The 13090-nt window shown below is 41.9% G+C and overlaps 1 protein-coding gene across 1 annotated transcript; it reads left to right on the forward strand.

Annotated features, from left to right (window-relative positions):
* Window positions 1–1794: 1794 nt before the first annotated feature.
* On the forward strand, window positions 1795–13064 carry frg1 (FSHD region gene 1). The gene is made up of 9 exons (XM_084078739.1): window positions 1795–1911; window positions 2942–3009; window positions 3687–3809; window positions 7788–7845; window positions 8976–9090; window positions 9827–9931; window positions 10645–10736; window positions 12258–12368; window positions 12926–13064. The coding sequence occupies exons 1-9, from the start codon at window positions 1853–1855 to the stop codon at window positions 12960–12962; spliced, it is 768 nt and encodes a 255-aa protein (XP_083934865.1). The 5' UTR covers window positions 1795–1852; the 3' UTR covers window positions 12963–13064.
* The last annotated feature ends 26 nt before the right edge of the window (window positions 13065–13090 follow it).

The raw sequence follows: 13090 nt of genomic DNA on the forward strand, positions 1-13090 counted from the left end.
AGATGGGGGTCCGCGGCCAAATACATATCGTTTTGGGGGTCCTTGACATGGAAAAGTTTGACAACCACATTAATACAAGTAAAAAAACAGCAGTTATAGCTAAGCTAACTGTAGCTATTATTAACTTACTCACCTGAATAAACGTCATTGAAAAGAAAACGACCATGACGCAGTTTGGAGTCTTTCACAGGCTGACACTCATTCGACGTAATTAGCCCTGAAACAGAAACATTACATAACTGTCATTATCAACTTCAACCTGGTGTTTGCACTTTCTCCCTTTAAGGCCTGTATGTCAGCATAAGGTTCATATTTCAAATATAAAGTGCTTACATGGCCACGGATGTTACAATGTTTATGTATAGCCCTGCAGAAGTACCCATACTGAGGTGGAACGTTATGTAATTATGTTGTTTGTTTACATTATTTTCCCTCCACATATAATGGCGCTTGTTTGTATCAGGTTGTTGTATAACACCCGTCTGTCTGTCTGTCTGTCTGTCTGACTGTCTGTTTGCAGCAGGTGTGGGGGGGAGGGGGCGGGGAAACTAGAGCATTGGTTCTCAAAGTGGGGTCCGGGGACCCCCAGGGCTCCTTGGGGAGTTTACAGGGGGTCCCCAGCAAAATGTGTTAATATAGCATCACAATCATTTGAACCACTTTAACCTGTTATACTTTGGCTAATAAAAAATAGCAGATCTACAAGCTCACAGAGCTATGAGCTTGTAGATCTGCCGTTTTCTAAAACCTTGAACACGTTTTTTTTTTAAATATATATTATTTTTTTAAAGCAAACATTTTAACATAAATCTTTGCTTCTGGGGGTCCCTGGCACAACATGTTTTCAGCTGGGGGTCCGTGGCCAAATATATATCAATTTGGGGGTCCCTGGCATGAAAAAGTTTGAGAAGCACTGTTCTACAGGTCACTTCATTGCCAAAGCTATTCTAGCACGGTTATTTAAGGTAAAATGGCACAGTGATTATAAATTATATCAGTGCCACCCAGTAGGCTACTATGCCACATCGTTTGTATTTGGCCAAGGATCCCCATTTGAAAAGATTTTAGTTGACTTTTTTTTTATTATTCCTCATTTAGCTGGGGACAGAACCCCCTAAAAAAACCTTCAGGGCCCCTGGGAGTCCCCGGACCCCACTTTTAGACCCACTGGTTTTGACTGCAATAAAACATGTTTAACAGATATGACTATCCACATTCTATTGTGAGGTCCCCAAACACCCCCCAGAGTCAAATTCAAAGGATTTTCTCCTAGCAATTGTAGAGCTTACCTGTAGCTATACACTGCCAGGGGAAACTGGGTTGACTTTTAGTCAGACGTGTGAACTATGAATTCATGTCTAGAATCCAGCAGTGCTCCTATTCATGTCGGATATGTCAATCCACGTATTAAAAATATTGTGTTCTTTCCAGCATTCAAGCTCATAGATATATGACAACTCAAACAAAATCATTGAGCGCCGACCTGGCCTGCGTAGCAACATGGTCATCACGGTCGGGTCAAAAACGGTGTGACTTTTCCCATACCACACCTGGGGCTCATCACCCACACTGCCAACTTGCCAAGTATAAATGAGTAACCACGGCCTGTGGTGGTCGCCATGGTGACTGACAATGCCACACCACCGTGAGTTAAAATAAAACAAAATAAACAGAAACGCAATTTGGCGCCAATAACAGCAGTCTTGACATACCTCGCAGATAACATAGCATCACCAGGCTGTTCAGGTCCTTCGCAACTTTCATATCATTTGAACCTCTGCTGCTTCCGTAGTCTCTCTCCTGGACCTGTTTGTGTTTACATTTTAGCGCGTGTAGCAGAAGAGGCAGCGATATGGATGAATATTCACGCGTCAAATCATCTAAGTTGGTTCTAAAAGGAATGAACAAAGGGTAAATATGTCTCCGCAGAAAAGGTCAACATTCTAGCTAGTCACTAGCTGCTAGTGAACTGTTCAATGCTAGTTGTTTTTGCTTTTCCCCCCTTGGTCCCGACTGTCCTAAAGCTAACATAGCTAATGCTACTGTCGTGTAGCCTGTGTTTACGAGGATAATAACTGTAATAGATCCATATGCGGTCCGTATCTTGGCTGTGATGGATCTATTAGATTCATTACAGCCAGCGTTCAGTCCATTTTAGGGCCATTTTGTACGAATCGAGTGAGGTTGTTACTTGTTTAGCTAACCAGTCTAAGGTGGCCTCATTAGTGCAATATAAGTGCATGTGAATGAATACAAGACAGGTGGGCAGTGGCACTACGGACATCTGGGCACCATATTTTTGGGATGACTGGGCACCTGGAGAGGTGGGCACCAGGACAACTGGGCACTAGGGACATGTGGCCACCTGAACAAGTGTTTTTTAACTTAACATAGCAGGCTGCTTTGTTGTTGGTAAGTGATATTTAACCCAATATTCCTTAAACCCCCAAACACAACACAACCACGAGGTCAAAAGTACATTATAACAGAGTTTCAAAGTACAATATAAGAGTCTATTTGCCAAGATAGAAGCACTGTTAATTGGGGAAATGGTAAAATACCAAAAAGAATTAAGGATACCAAAAAATGGTCAAATGATCAATGTTAACAGTGTTTGGGGGTTTAAAGAACAGTGGGTTAAATATCACTTACCATCAACAAAGCAGCATGCTATGTAAAGTTAAAAAAAGACTTGTGGACTCAAATCCTAATTCAGGTCCCTAGTGCCCAGATGGTTTTGCTGCCCAGTTGTCCTGGTGCCCACCTTTTCAGGTGCCCACTCTTAAAAGAATGGCGCTCTCAGGTGGGCAGGGAGGGCATTCCACAATTGGGGGGTGGCCGAGCAGAAGGCCTGGTCACCCATGGTACGTGTTGTAACTACAGTTGTAACTTGTCTGATGTCAACATGTAAACGTGTCTACTACATGTCTTGTTTTGAAAGGAAAAAGAAGAAACATAAAGATAAGAAGAAGAAAAAAGATGAAGAAGTGGACAAAAAGGATATTGTTGGTATGTGCGTGTATAGCTTGAGAGTAACCGAATATAACACGGCGCCACTTTGCCATTGAACTTCAATGGACACGGCTGCCATGTTCTATTCAGTCGCCCTATTACTTTGAATGGTGTGCTCGTTCTTGTTAGATTCTGGTGTGTGATTATAGAGGTAATTTAAAATGTAGCAGGTAAAATAATTGTGTCCATGACAACCAGCAGAATTCTATCGACACACACATATATGTGTGTGTGTGTGTGTCCTGGCCCTAGAATGGCTGATATTCCATATATTGCAAATTATTCCATAACACAGCCATTGAACACGCAATGCGTTTGTGTGGTGGGATCCATCTCTATTGTCTCGATTTGTAGTTCTCTCCCAATAATGAATTGCTACGGCTTGAGGTCAGCTCTTGTCAACTAGTTTCATAACCATTTGAAGGTTGTGGGGAAGAAAACGTGTATAGTAAAAATATCTCCACTTTTCCACAAGATTCACATGGACCACATTCTCTGTACTTGAATGGGCTGCATTGACGGACGGCAGCACTGAACATGAATTATGAAAACTTCCTTCAATTAATGCATACAAATTGACAGTTGCTGTCCAAAATAGGGACGCCAGGGTTAATTGGAACACCATGTATTAGTGCATGTATTAGTGCTCCATCACACTCCATTCTGCTGTCCAGGTGGTTGGTGGTGTGTCCATAATATTGGAGACCTCACTGGAACAGTCGCTGTGGAGATGCACAACAACTCTTACATCCATGCCTTGGATACTGGCCTCTTCACTGTTGGCGCACCACACGAAGGTACGTGGGATCAGAAATCCTGGTCACTCACTCACTCACTCATGGAAGCTGGGTGTGGGTGGGAGTTTATGGTAGTTCAATACATTATAGGAATACGTCCACCCCAAAATGATTATTATTTTTTCCCCTATCAATTACTCACCCCATGAAGCCTTGAATGCGTGGATAATTGTTGTCTTTATGGTGAATGAAGAATTGAAAAGAGAATACCTGATGAACTGAAATAAATACAGGTCCACAATTAACCACAATAAAGCTATTATAAACTCCAACACAGCTGTCAGAGTATAACCTAATTGTCTTGTGTCAAAACTATCCTCATTAGCTAAAAAATATTGCTTTTTCGAAGAATATTTATTGTTTAAAACACTTCTGGGATAAACAGGCTCATGCACGAATGATGCACAGATTGCACACGCTTGTTATGTGAACTCGGTTCGTGTTGAACCCACCGGTCATGCCCAGGCGCATTCTTCGCTATTGCATGAGAAGGTTTACACCGCAAGTGATTTAAAAAGTAAAATATTGAACAAAAGAGTGTTTTTGAAGCAATTAGGATACGATAGGGTACAAGACAGTTGGGATTTTTGTTTTGTTTTCATGGACCGCAACTTGCCTTAGATCTGAAAACAAAGCATTACGGTGAACAGCACCTGTCAGTTTTGCAAATTGTATTGATTTCCTACAGAGAGTGGAAGAAATCGTCTGAGAGTGCATATACAGTAGAAAGAACAGCTTGAGATACCAGGCCTGTTTTTCTGCAATGTAGTATTCAATGCAGGTTCCTGTGCTGCTTGCCAGGTAATGTTTCGTAGCAGAAGCTGGAACCGTTCCCTAAGCACAACATCTGTTAATCTTCTCCTTGGCTTCTCAAGCATGGTATTGAAAAAACACCATCAGAGTTACTTTTCTGCAAGTGATAATACATAAGAGTTCAGAGGAAGCCCAGTAGACAGTTAAACCATTAAGACCTGGAACGCATCTGTCATTATTTGATTTTAGCTAAAAAGCATTATTTTACACTTTGGCTATTCAAAAATAGCAGATATACAAGCTCATGGTGCGGCACCGAGTGCCGCGCTACGAGCTTGTAGATCTGCTATTTTTGAAAAATTTAGAAAATGTGTCAAATCTTTTAATATATGTATTCTTTTAAAGCAAACATTTTTAACTCCAATCTTTGCTTCTGGGGGTCCCTGGAACAAAATATTTTGAGATGGGGGTCCGCGGCCAAATGCATATCATTTTGGGGGTCCTTGACAATTATGAAAATGTTTGAGAACCACTGATAAAGAAACTTACACTTTTTAGATAACTGTTGGGATTTAGAAGACATTTTGTAGAATCGGCTTCAGGTCTTAATGGGTTAAGTTGGAGGGAATTGCAAGAGCCAGGATTCTGATGCAGATAACAGCATCACGCTCCTTCCCCTGCAGTCAGTACTTGCCGTCAAGTGCAGAGAGAGGTGAGTGACTAAGTGACCACTGGGTCCAGCTGGCAAGTCACCAGCATTGAACTGAAAACAGGAGTTGCACTCACTCACTCACTCACTCACTCAACTACATTTTAGGTCAATCCTTCATCCCATACTGGGATGCATTTAGGGTACATTTCACCTAGGCCTTTAGTCAGGGCCCGGACGGTTGGCGTAACCGTCTAGGCACCTAGGCCTGACAGCGTGTCGCGGGTTCGACTCCCGATCCCGACGGCCTTGCATGTCACTCCCCATCTCTCTCCCCATTTCCTGTCAGCCTACTTTCCTATCAATAAAGGCATAACCCCCCCCCCCCCCCCCCCAAAAAAAGCAAGCCCACTCAGACAGGAGTTCATTTGTGATGCAGCTCAGAGCTTCCTGTATTTTTTTTATGAGTTTTTCTTCTAGATTGGGAGACTGATGCTTATTGGAATGGCTTACCCTGGAAAGAGCTGCCACTCACTAGCACTGTATTCAGCTCACGTTTTATGAGAAGAAAAAGATTGAAACATCCCAGTTCCCCTCGGTGGACTCTCGTCCTCTGCATGCTCATACAAGATGAAAGCAGAAGAGGCCGTGCATTTTAGACTGAGACAGATTAGAGATTTCCTCCATTTCTTCTTTTTTTTTCAAAGAGGATTTTCTGTACACGCATTACTGAATAATAGCTCCTTCTCAAAAAGAAGCACAAAATGTTCACATTCAGCTTCTGGTTCAAAGGAAACTTGCTGATGTTCTTTAATCAAACTCAGAGGGCCCACGGTCTGGCATATCTCCGAGATAACCAGCCCTTGTTAAAAAAGCTCTTCACGTCTCATTACACTTGTGGTTTATTAATGTCTGCCTTATTAAGGTCTAGCAGGCTGTGCTCATCCTTGACAGGTCTATAATATGGTCCCTGGCAAAGCCCCTCTTTATTAAACCTGAAATGTTTTAGAATGGGGAACAAAGGGGAAAGGACTTGTGTGTGTGTGCGTGGGTAGCCTGGGATAAATACCATTTTCTGGTTTCTGATCGGGTCTGGAGCGGAAATAACTTTACGTCATCAGGCGGCCGGAACCGACCGGAACCTCCGACGCCATGCACCTCCAAAAGAATTCCCCTAGTTTAAAATGTGTTTAGTTTTGTATAACCGTTTAGTTTCTTCTGGTATAATAATGGTTTGTTATGTCCATCTTTTATTCTAACTTGTAGCGTGACTCGCAAGACTTAAAGGCATTGTAGGGAACATTAAGCCTAAAATTAAAAAATATTTATATATATATTTTTTGCATTTTTTCCCCTCTATCAGCCACTATATAATGATGCTGGGGTGTTTTCCTTCATTGAAACACAGTCCTCTGTCTGAAATCCGTATTTTCCCTTCTGTTTATGTTCATGTTGTTTATGTCCGGGTCGTAAATTAACGCACGCATGTGCGTGTCCGTGCGCGTCCGTGCCCGTATCAACTTTTTACTTTCGGTTTTAAAACGCTCTCAAACTTCTTTTTTGAGGCACATAATTTACTTTTAAAAAATCGTTTGGATAGAATTTAGTTGTTTAGCTTCATATATGTGGTCAATTTATCATGAAAGAGCCTATTTAAAAATATAAATTCAGAGAACCGTAGGGTCGGGCATTTCCGCGAATTGTATCCGCATAAGGCAACCTATTTTGGGCATGACTCATTTAAAAAGTCCCCCCTGCGTCACCCCCTGGTGGTCGGGGAAAAGAACTGCTGGAGGGGCGGTGTTTGACAACAGTTTTTTTCTTTGATTATGTCTGAACTCCCTACAATGCCTTTAAGTAATTGATTCACATTATGTGGGGAACTAAAACAATGAGAGCGTGACGCGAGGTGGGTGCGTGCGTGTGCGCACGCTGGGACCTGTCTGTCACAGATCACTTTAAGCATAATACTAGTCCATCTCCCACACAATGAGTGAACTGATGATTGCTTTTTTTAATCAATGTTTGCTGAATGAGGTCCTTCATTTAAAACAAATCTGATGATAATGAGAAAGGAGGTCACTGAATGCAGACTTGTAATCTTTAATCTTTTTAAAGATGAAAATTTGGAATAGCAACCACCTCTCTACTGTGATTTAATGTGATCATCTCTCAGACCAGTAGGGGGTATTCTTCCAAGAGTCCACAGTTATATGATCAAAAAGCAAGTTAAACAACCACTTTACCCATTTTGATCGGTAGGCAGATTTGGTCATTTCAAACGGGGTGGGGTGGGGGCTTGGGGGGGGGCACAGCGGACACACACACACACAGCGTGTCACTTTGTGCCACACTGCAAGCTTGTACATCTGCTATTTTTGAAGATCTTGAAAATGTTTGAAAACTTCATCAGTCATTTCGTTTTTTACATTAATCTTCTCTTCTGGGGGTCTCTTCTGGGCACCAAACATTTTCAGATGGGGGTCCGCGGCCAAATACATACCAATTTGGGGGTCCTTGGCACGAAAAAGTTTGAGAACTACTGCTATAAAGGAATACTGTTTTTAATGTTTCAGAGGATGAAGGGCCCGACCCTCCTGAGCAGTTCACTGCTATCAAGCTGTCTGACTCCAGGTGGGTGTATTATTATAATCTAAATAATTAGGTGAGCAATTTATTTAAAGTTTGGTGATATTGGTGAAATGCTTGAAACCCACCAGGCGTTTCAAGCATAAGCACATGTTAATTAATGCAGCCATTCTCACTGGCCGCGCATGGACGCTCCACTCTCGCACGTGAAGGTTTTTTGTTTAAAGCTACCTTTTCACAGCACCACAGACTTTCATGGAATGTTAGAAGTAGAAAAAATAAAACATTTTGGCCGGGCCATGGTTCCAGGATTACTGTAGTGTAGATCACTATTTAATGTAGGTTTGTATCATCACCTATCACCGTATAATGCAACATGTTTTTGTCTTTACGCCTAACATTGCATTCTGCTATAATGTGAAAGGGGCAACGAACCTCACTAAACCATCATAACATTGAGTGCGTCATTCGTTTTAGTGCCTTTTATGATTTCTGCAATGTGGAATACACAGAGTGAAGTGGCTCATAAAAAGGGATGTTGTGTATTACCATTGCTATGTTTGTAATCGTGTTAAGAATTTAGAATAATTTGCCTGGCACAACATTACTGGCTAAACGCAAGGCAGAACAGCAGTCAGCATCCAAATTATCTTTATGAATCATAGGGTGCAACACTGAACACAGCATTAATGACTAAATGCAATGCCTGTATCTAAATTATCTTTATGAATCGGTACAAGTTTAGTCAACACACCATTGCCTAGAAACAAAAAGACACTCTTCCCACTGTCCCTTGAAGATTCATAATATTTATAAGTGTTTATAACGTCTATAAAGTATACAAGTAGGCCTATGTAAGCTTTTCCATTCCCCCATAGGGTTCATGACACGGTTATTGTGATAGCCCTAGACTACATTGTGAAGCCATCTGCAGCATCTTGTGTATCAATAAATTGTTCTCAAACTACAACTTTTTTACCTTAGTATTTGAGTTCATTGCCCTAGCCTGCACACCTGACTGACGGGGAGGGTTATTAATGGTGATTGAAATTAGAACCATTCAGGTTGCTTTAACAGGAAATGATGGCCAACGATAACCAAGCGGCCCCTTTACAGGCCTAGGGTATGAAGGACATACTGCTGGAGAAAACGCTGATCTGATGTTCTTTTTGCAGGATAGCCCTGAAGTCTGGATATGGAAAGTACTTGGGAATCAACTCGGATGGTTTGGTGGTGGGTCGCTCAGACGCCATCGGCTCCAGAGAACAATGGGAACCCGTTTTCCAAGAAGTAAGTTAAGCAAGCTGATAAAACTAGGCATTTTATGTGCACTGTCAGAAATAGAAGAGTTTTAACTTTCCCATGGTACTCTGCAAACTGTCGTTGTGTGCAGTAACCCCAGAGTTATTAATAATCTGTTCTACTGTAATATAAGCTTCATTTCCTATATGACCATCATTCCGAGCAGCCATTACTAAGGAGTGCATTAGTCTTAGCCATAACAGCCTTAAATGTTTTTTTATATGATGAAGCCAGACAGAAGAGCCCTTCAAAGTTCCCACAGTTAATTCATTCTGGTGATTATGCAGTGCACTGTACATGAACTCTGTCGAGGCCAATTTATGCTTGGAGAGACAAGTGTCGAACAACGCATCGGACTACGTGTCTCACTTTTCTCACACGTTTTTAGCTTTGAGCATTCATTCTGTCTGTGACTCGCCGACAGCTTCGCCATAAAATGTAAACAAGGATGTGAAGGTGGTCTCATGCACCTCTGTGGTGGCGGAGCTTACCTCGTCTTCCCAATCAATGCAACATTTCATGAAGAGGCATGAGACACCGTCGGGGGGGGGGACAGCCTCCACAAAAAAAATCAGGTCACTTTCATCACGTGACACGTTGTGCGCCACTTGTTACTCCAAGCATAAATTGGCCTTCCATCATGACTTGAAACCTGTGTAGATGAATGCTTACCTTCTGGTCAACACATATCCCAACACAGCCCTGTCTGTCTGTACCTTTTCAGGGTAAAATGGCTCTGATGGCATCAAACAGCTGTTTCATCTCCTACAGTGAGAGCGGGGACATCGAGGCGAAGACTAAGACAGCAGGCGAGGACGAGATGGTGAAGGTGAAGTGTTCAGGCTGCATCCTAATATGCAACTCATATAGACAGGCTGTCTCCATGGGGACCTGCCAGCTCAGATGGAGAGGTGGTTTGCAAAATGGTCCTGACCTTATGCAGGGACATTTATTACATGAAAAACAGTTGGTACCCCCCCCCCCCCCCTTCCTTTTTTTTCTTTACAATATGGCTCCTCAGAGGATCTGCCTGACTGTGTCCAGAGCTAATCTCACAAACCGCTGGAGCAATTGGTGCCATATTTCATGTGCTCACACAGAAGTACTTCCACTTATTTATTTTTTTCCAAATATCTATGTTTTATACTTTTTGAAATATTTAATGTTAATTAATGTATAATAATGGAAGTCATAGGAGCTCTGATCGGGCTGAAACCTTGCCCAAATATGGAGTCATACGTCATAGATATTTCATAGACGACTGATGTCATAGATGTCCAACAAGCTGGCCACATTAAGTACGGGTTCCACATTGGTGCAACGCCGTTCCCATTGTGACTTGACTTTTCTCAATGTCTTTCACTCTCTGCTTCTCTATCTCTTTTACTTGTCTCATTTCTCATCTTATATCATCTTTCGTTCTGTCTCGCTCACTCCCAAGTCTGTAACTTTTGCTCTCATTTTCTCTGTATTTCTCTCTCTCTTCATCTCTCTTAACTGTCTGTCTGTCTGTCTGTGTGTCTTTCTGTGGATGATGAACAGATCCGGTCCTGTGCGGAGAAGGATGTGAAGCCCAAAGATGACATAGCAGATGAGGACCGGGGCAACGTGAAGAACTGCGAGATCAATTATGTGTGCGTGACCTTTACGATAACACTTTTCATGCCTAACTGCCTTTTATAATCGCTTCAGCGCTCCAGCAGTCCCATTACAAAACAACCCACGTAAAGGTGACCCGTTCGGATTAACTCAGTGTCATTTTCAAATCCGTTATGACCTGCTCAACCGAAACCAATGTAATGTTGCTGAAAAACATACCGAATCGGGTGTATGTTGCGTTATTGCTTTTTTACCGGGGCAATAGATATTATTTTATTTTACTGTCTGAGAGACACATTTTGAAAGAAGCAAAGAATTTGTTTCATTTAAATCTAATAAAACCCAGAAGCATCCAAAAACCAGTCAACAGGTTTTTGAGCGTTTCTTGCCATTTTTCCCATCTGTTCTACTTCTATTCCATTAGTGCTCCACTTTCAGCACAATAATTTACAGCATGCACAAACCTCCAGCCTCTCTCAACATGGCTGGGTTTCAGGCTGACCTTTTTAATGCAGTGATTTCCTCCCTATTACCTTGACGTTTCCTTTTTTTTCCTCAGTTGATGGCAGGGAGGTTCTGACAGCTAAATCACTTTCCCTTGATGTGGCAGCCTCATCAATCCCTCTGCCTTAAAGCCTGTTTTATACAACTTTGTCATACAACGGTGTCACACAAAAATAGCAGATGTACAAGCTCACAACGCTTTGCAATTCGACATGTTGTGAGCTTGTAGATCTGCCATTTTCAAAAAATATACTGATGCCCAAAATAGGGACGCCAGGGTTAATGTGGTTAAAGACGCAATTGATGGATTGCACTAGAGGACATTGCTGTATTGACGTAACGTGACGTGTGTGTTCCTGTTTGTTTTTCTATTTATCACATCCCATCTGTTGCCTATTAAGTCTGAAACAATACATCTCGGGCTGTTTTATGCTTGTCAAGGCTTTGCCCCCCACCTCCGCGCTCCATTATTGTTTTTTAGGGCAAACACTGGGGAAATGGACTCATCATGTTGACGTGACGATAATAGCTGCCCTTGAGCTGCCTTCGTGATGTAGTGCTTAGCATCTCCAATGTGTTTCAGAATGAAGTGCAACCTGGGTATCGTAAACCACTGTCGGAGTACCCTCCTCTCCAACCGCCAACCTAAAACAGCACAAATAGAGCCCTATTGTTTAATTTGCACCATTTTACTTGATATTATTTATTCCCCTACGGTTGTTTACTGTTTAAGTGAAATATTTAAGACGGGAAGAAGAGAAATTTGGTCACGTTGCTGCGTCATACATGATGTAATAGACGTGTAATAGACGAGCCCATTCTCGTTAGAAAGTAGCAAATAGCCCCTCTAACCACCTAACATTGTAAACATTTAAAAGCACTGCTCCACTTCCTCGTCAACCACAGTAAACTGAACTACATTATTCTCTTCAACCAAGTACCACACAGTTAACAGTTTCAGTGAAAGAGAATAGAGAGGCGTATCAATGTTTTGTGTATATGTACAGTATACTGGATCCTAACATAATGCTGTCTAACATGTTACTTTCCAGGAAGAAGTTCCAGAGTTTTCAGGACCGGCGGCTCAGGGTGAATGAAGAGGACTCGACCTCGCTGAAACGGGCCAGGACGGACGGGAAGTTTCATGAAACTTTGCTTGACAGGTATAAAATCACACCGTGTGTGTGTGTGGGTGGGCAGGTGCTGCAGTGTGTTGGATGCACCACCCAAAAGGAACAATAGTTAAGCACAGACACAGGCAGAGTCCGAATACAAACCCTTTTCGTCATATCTTGTGACATATATGGGGGACGTGGGCATGTGACTCACAGGGAAACGGAAGTAGACAGAGTGCAGCTCAAACGCTGTCTTTGACAGTTGTTTTGACCACACATTTAGTCTAAGCAACTACAAACTGCAGTAACGCCTTAAATCAAGCACATAAGTCAATTCTGCTGTCTTTACATAACCATGGTTCAACTTATGCCCAAGTGCAGGACCTCACCCATTCATTTTATGTGCGTTGTGCACAGGCTTGTACAAGATACCAACTTATGTCAATAGATTTGAGTATGTAAGGTGACGTAAACTAGCCTACTCATAACTTTGTCAATTCTTGTTTTATATTATGTACATTACTGGTGTGCACCCAGCTGGGTATACATATGTATAATAGGTGCAAATAAAGTTGGTGTAATCATTATGCAATGTTTCTTTACAGGAGAGCCAAAATGAAAGCTGACAGATACTGCAAGTGAAGAGCCATCACTGTAAACCTGTGTTATCTAGATTTGGCCATTTGATTTTACACTTTTAACTTTTTTTAATGTCACGAATAAATCTGATTTGATCTAAATAAATTGCTTGCTGTCTATCTCCTTTATCA

This window comes from Gymnoscopelus microlampas (assembly GCF_963454915.1).
Source record: "Gymnoscopelus microlampas genome assembly, chromosome: 2".
NCBI classification, from domain to species: Eukaryota; Metazoa; Chordata; class Actinopteri; order Myctophiformes; family Myctophidae; genus Gymnoscopelus; species Gymnoscopelus microlampas.

Bases quoted from the DNA above. Each gene is read 5' to 3' on its own strand.
- frg1 (XM_084078739.1), top strand. From the start codon at position 1,853: ATGGATGAATATTCACGCGTCAAATCATCTAAGTTGGTTCTAAAAGGA. The intron at 9,091-9,826 runs GTAAGTTAAGCA...GTACCTTTTCAG, and splicing joins GGGAACCCGTTTTCCAAGAA to GGTAAAATGGCTCTGATGGC. The intron at 12,369-12,925 runs GTATAAAATCAC...GTTTCTTTACAG, and splicing joins CATGAAACTTTGCTTGACAG to GAGAGCCAAAATGAAAGCTG.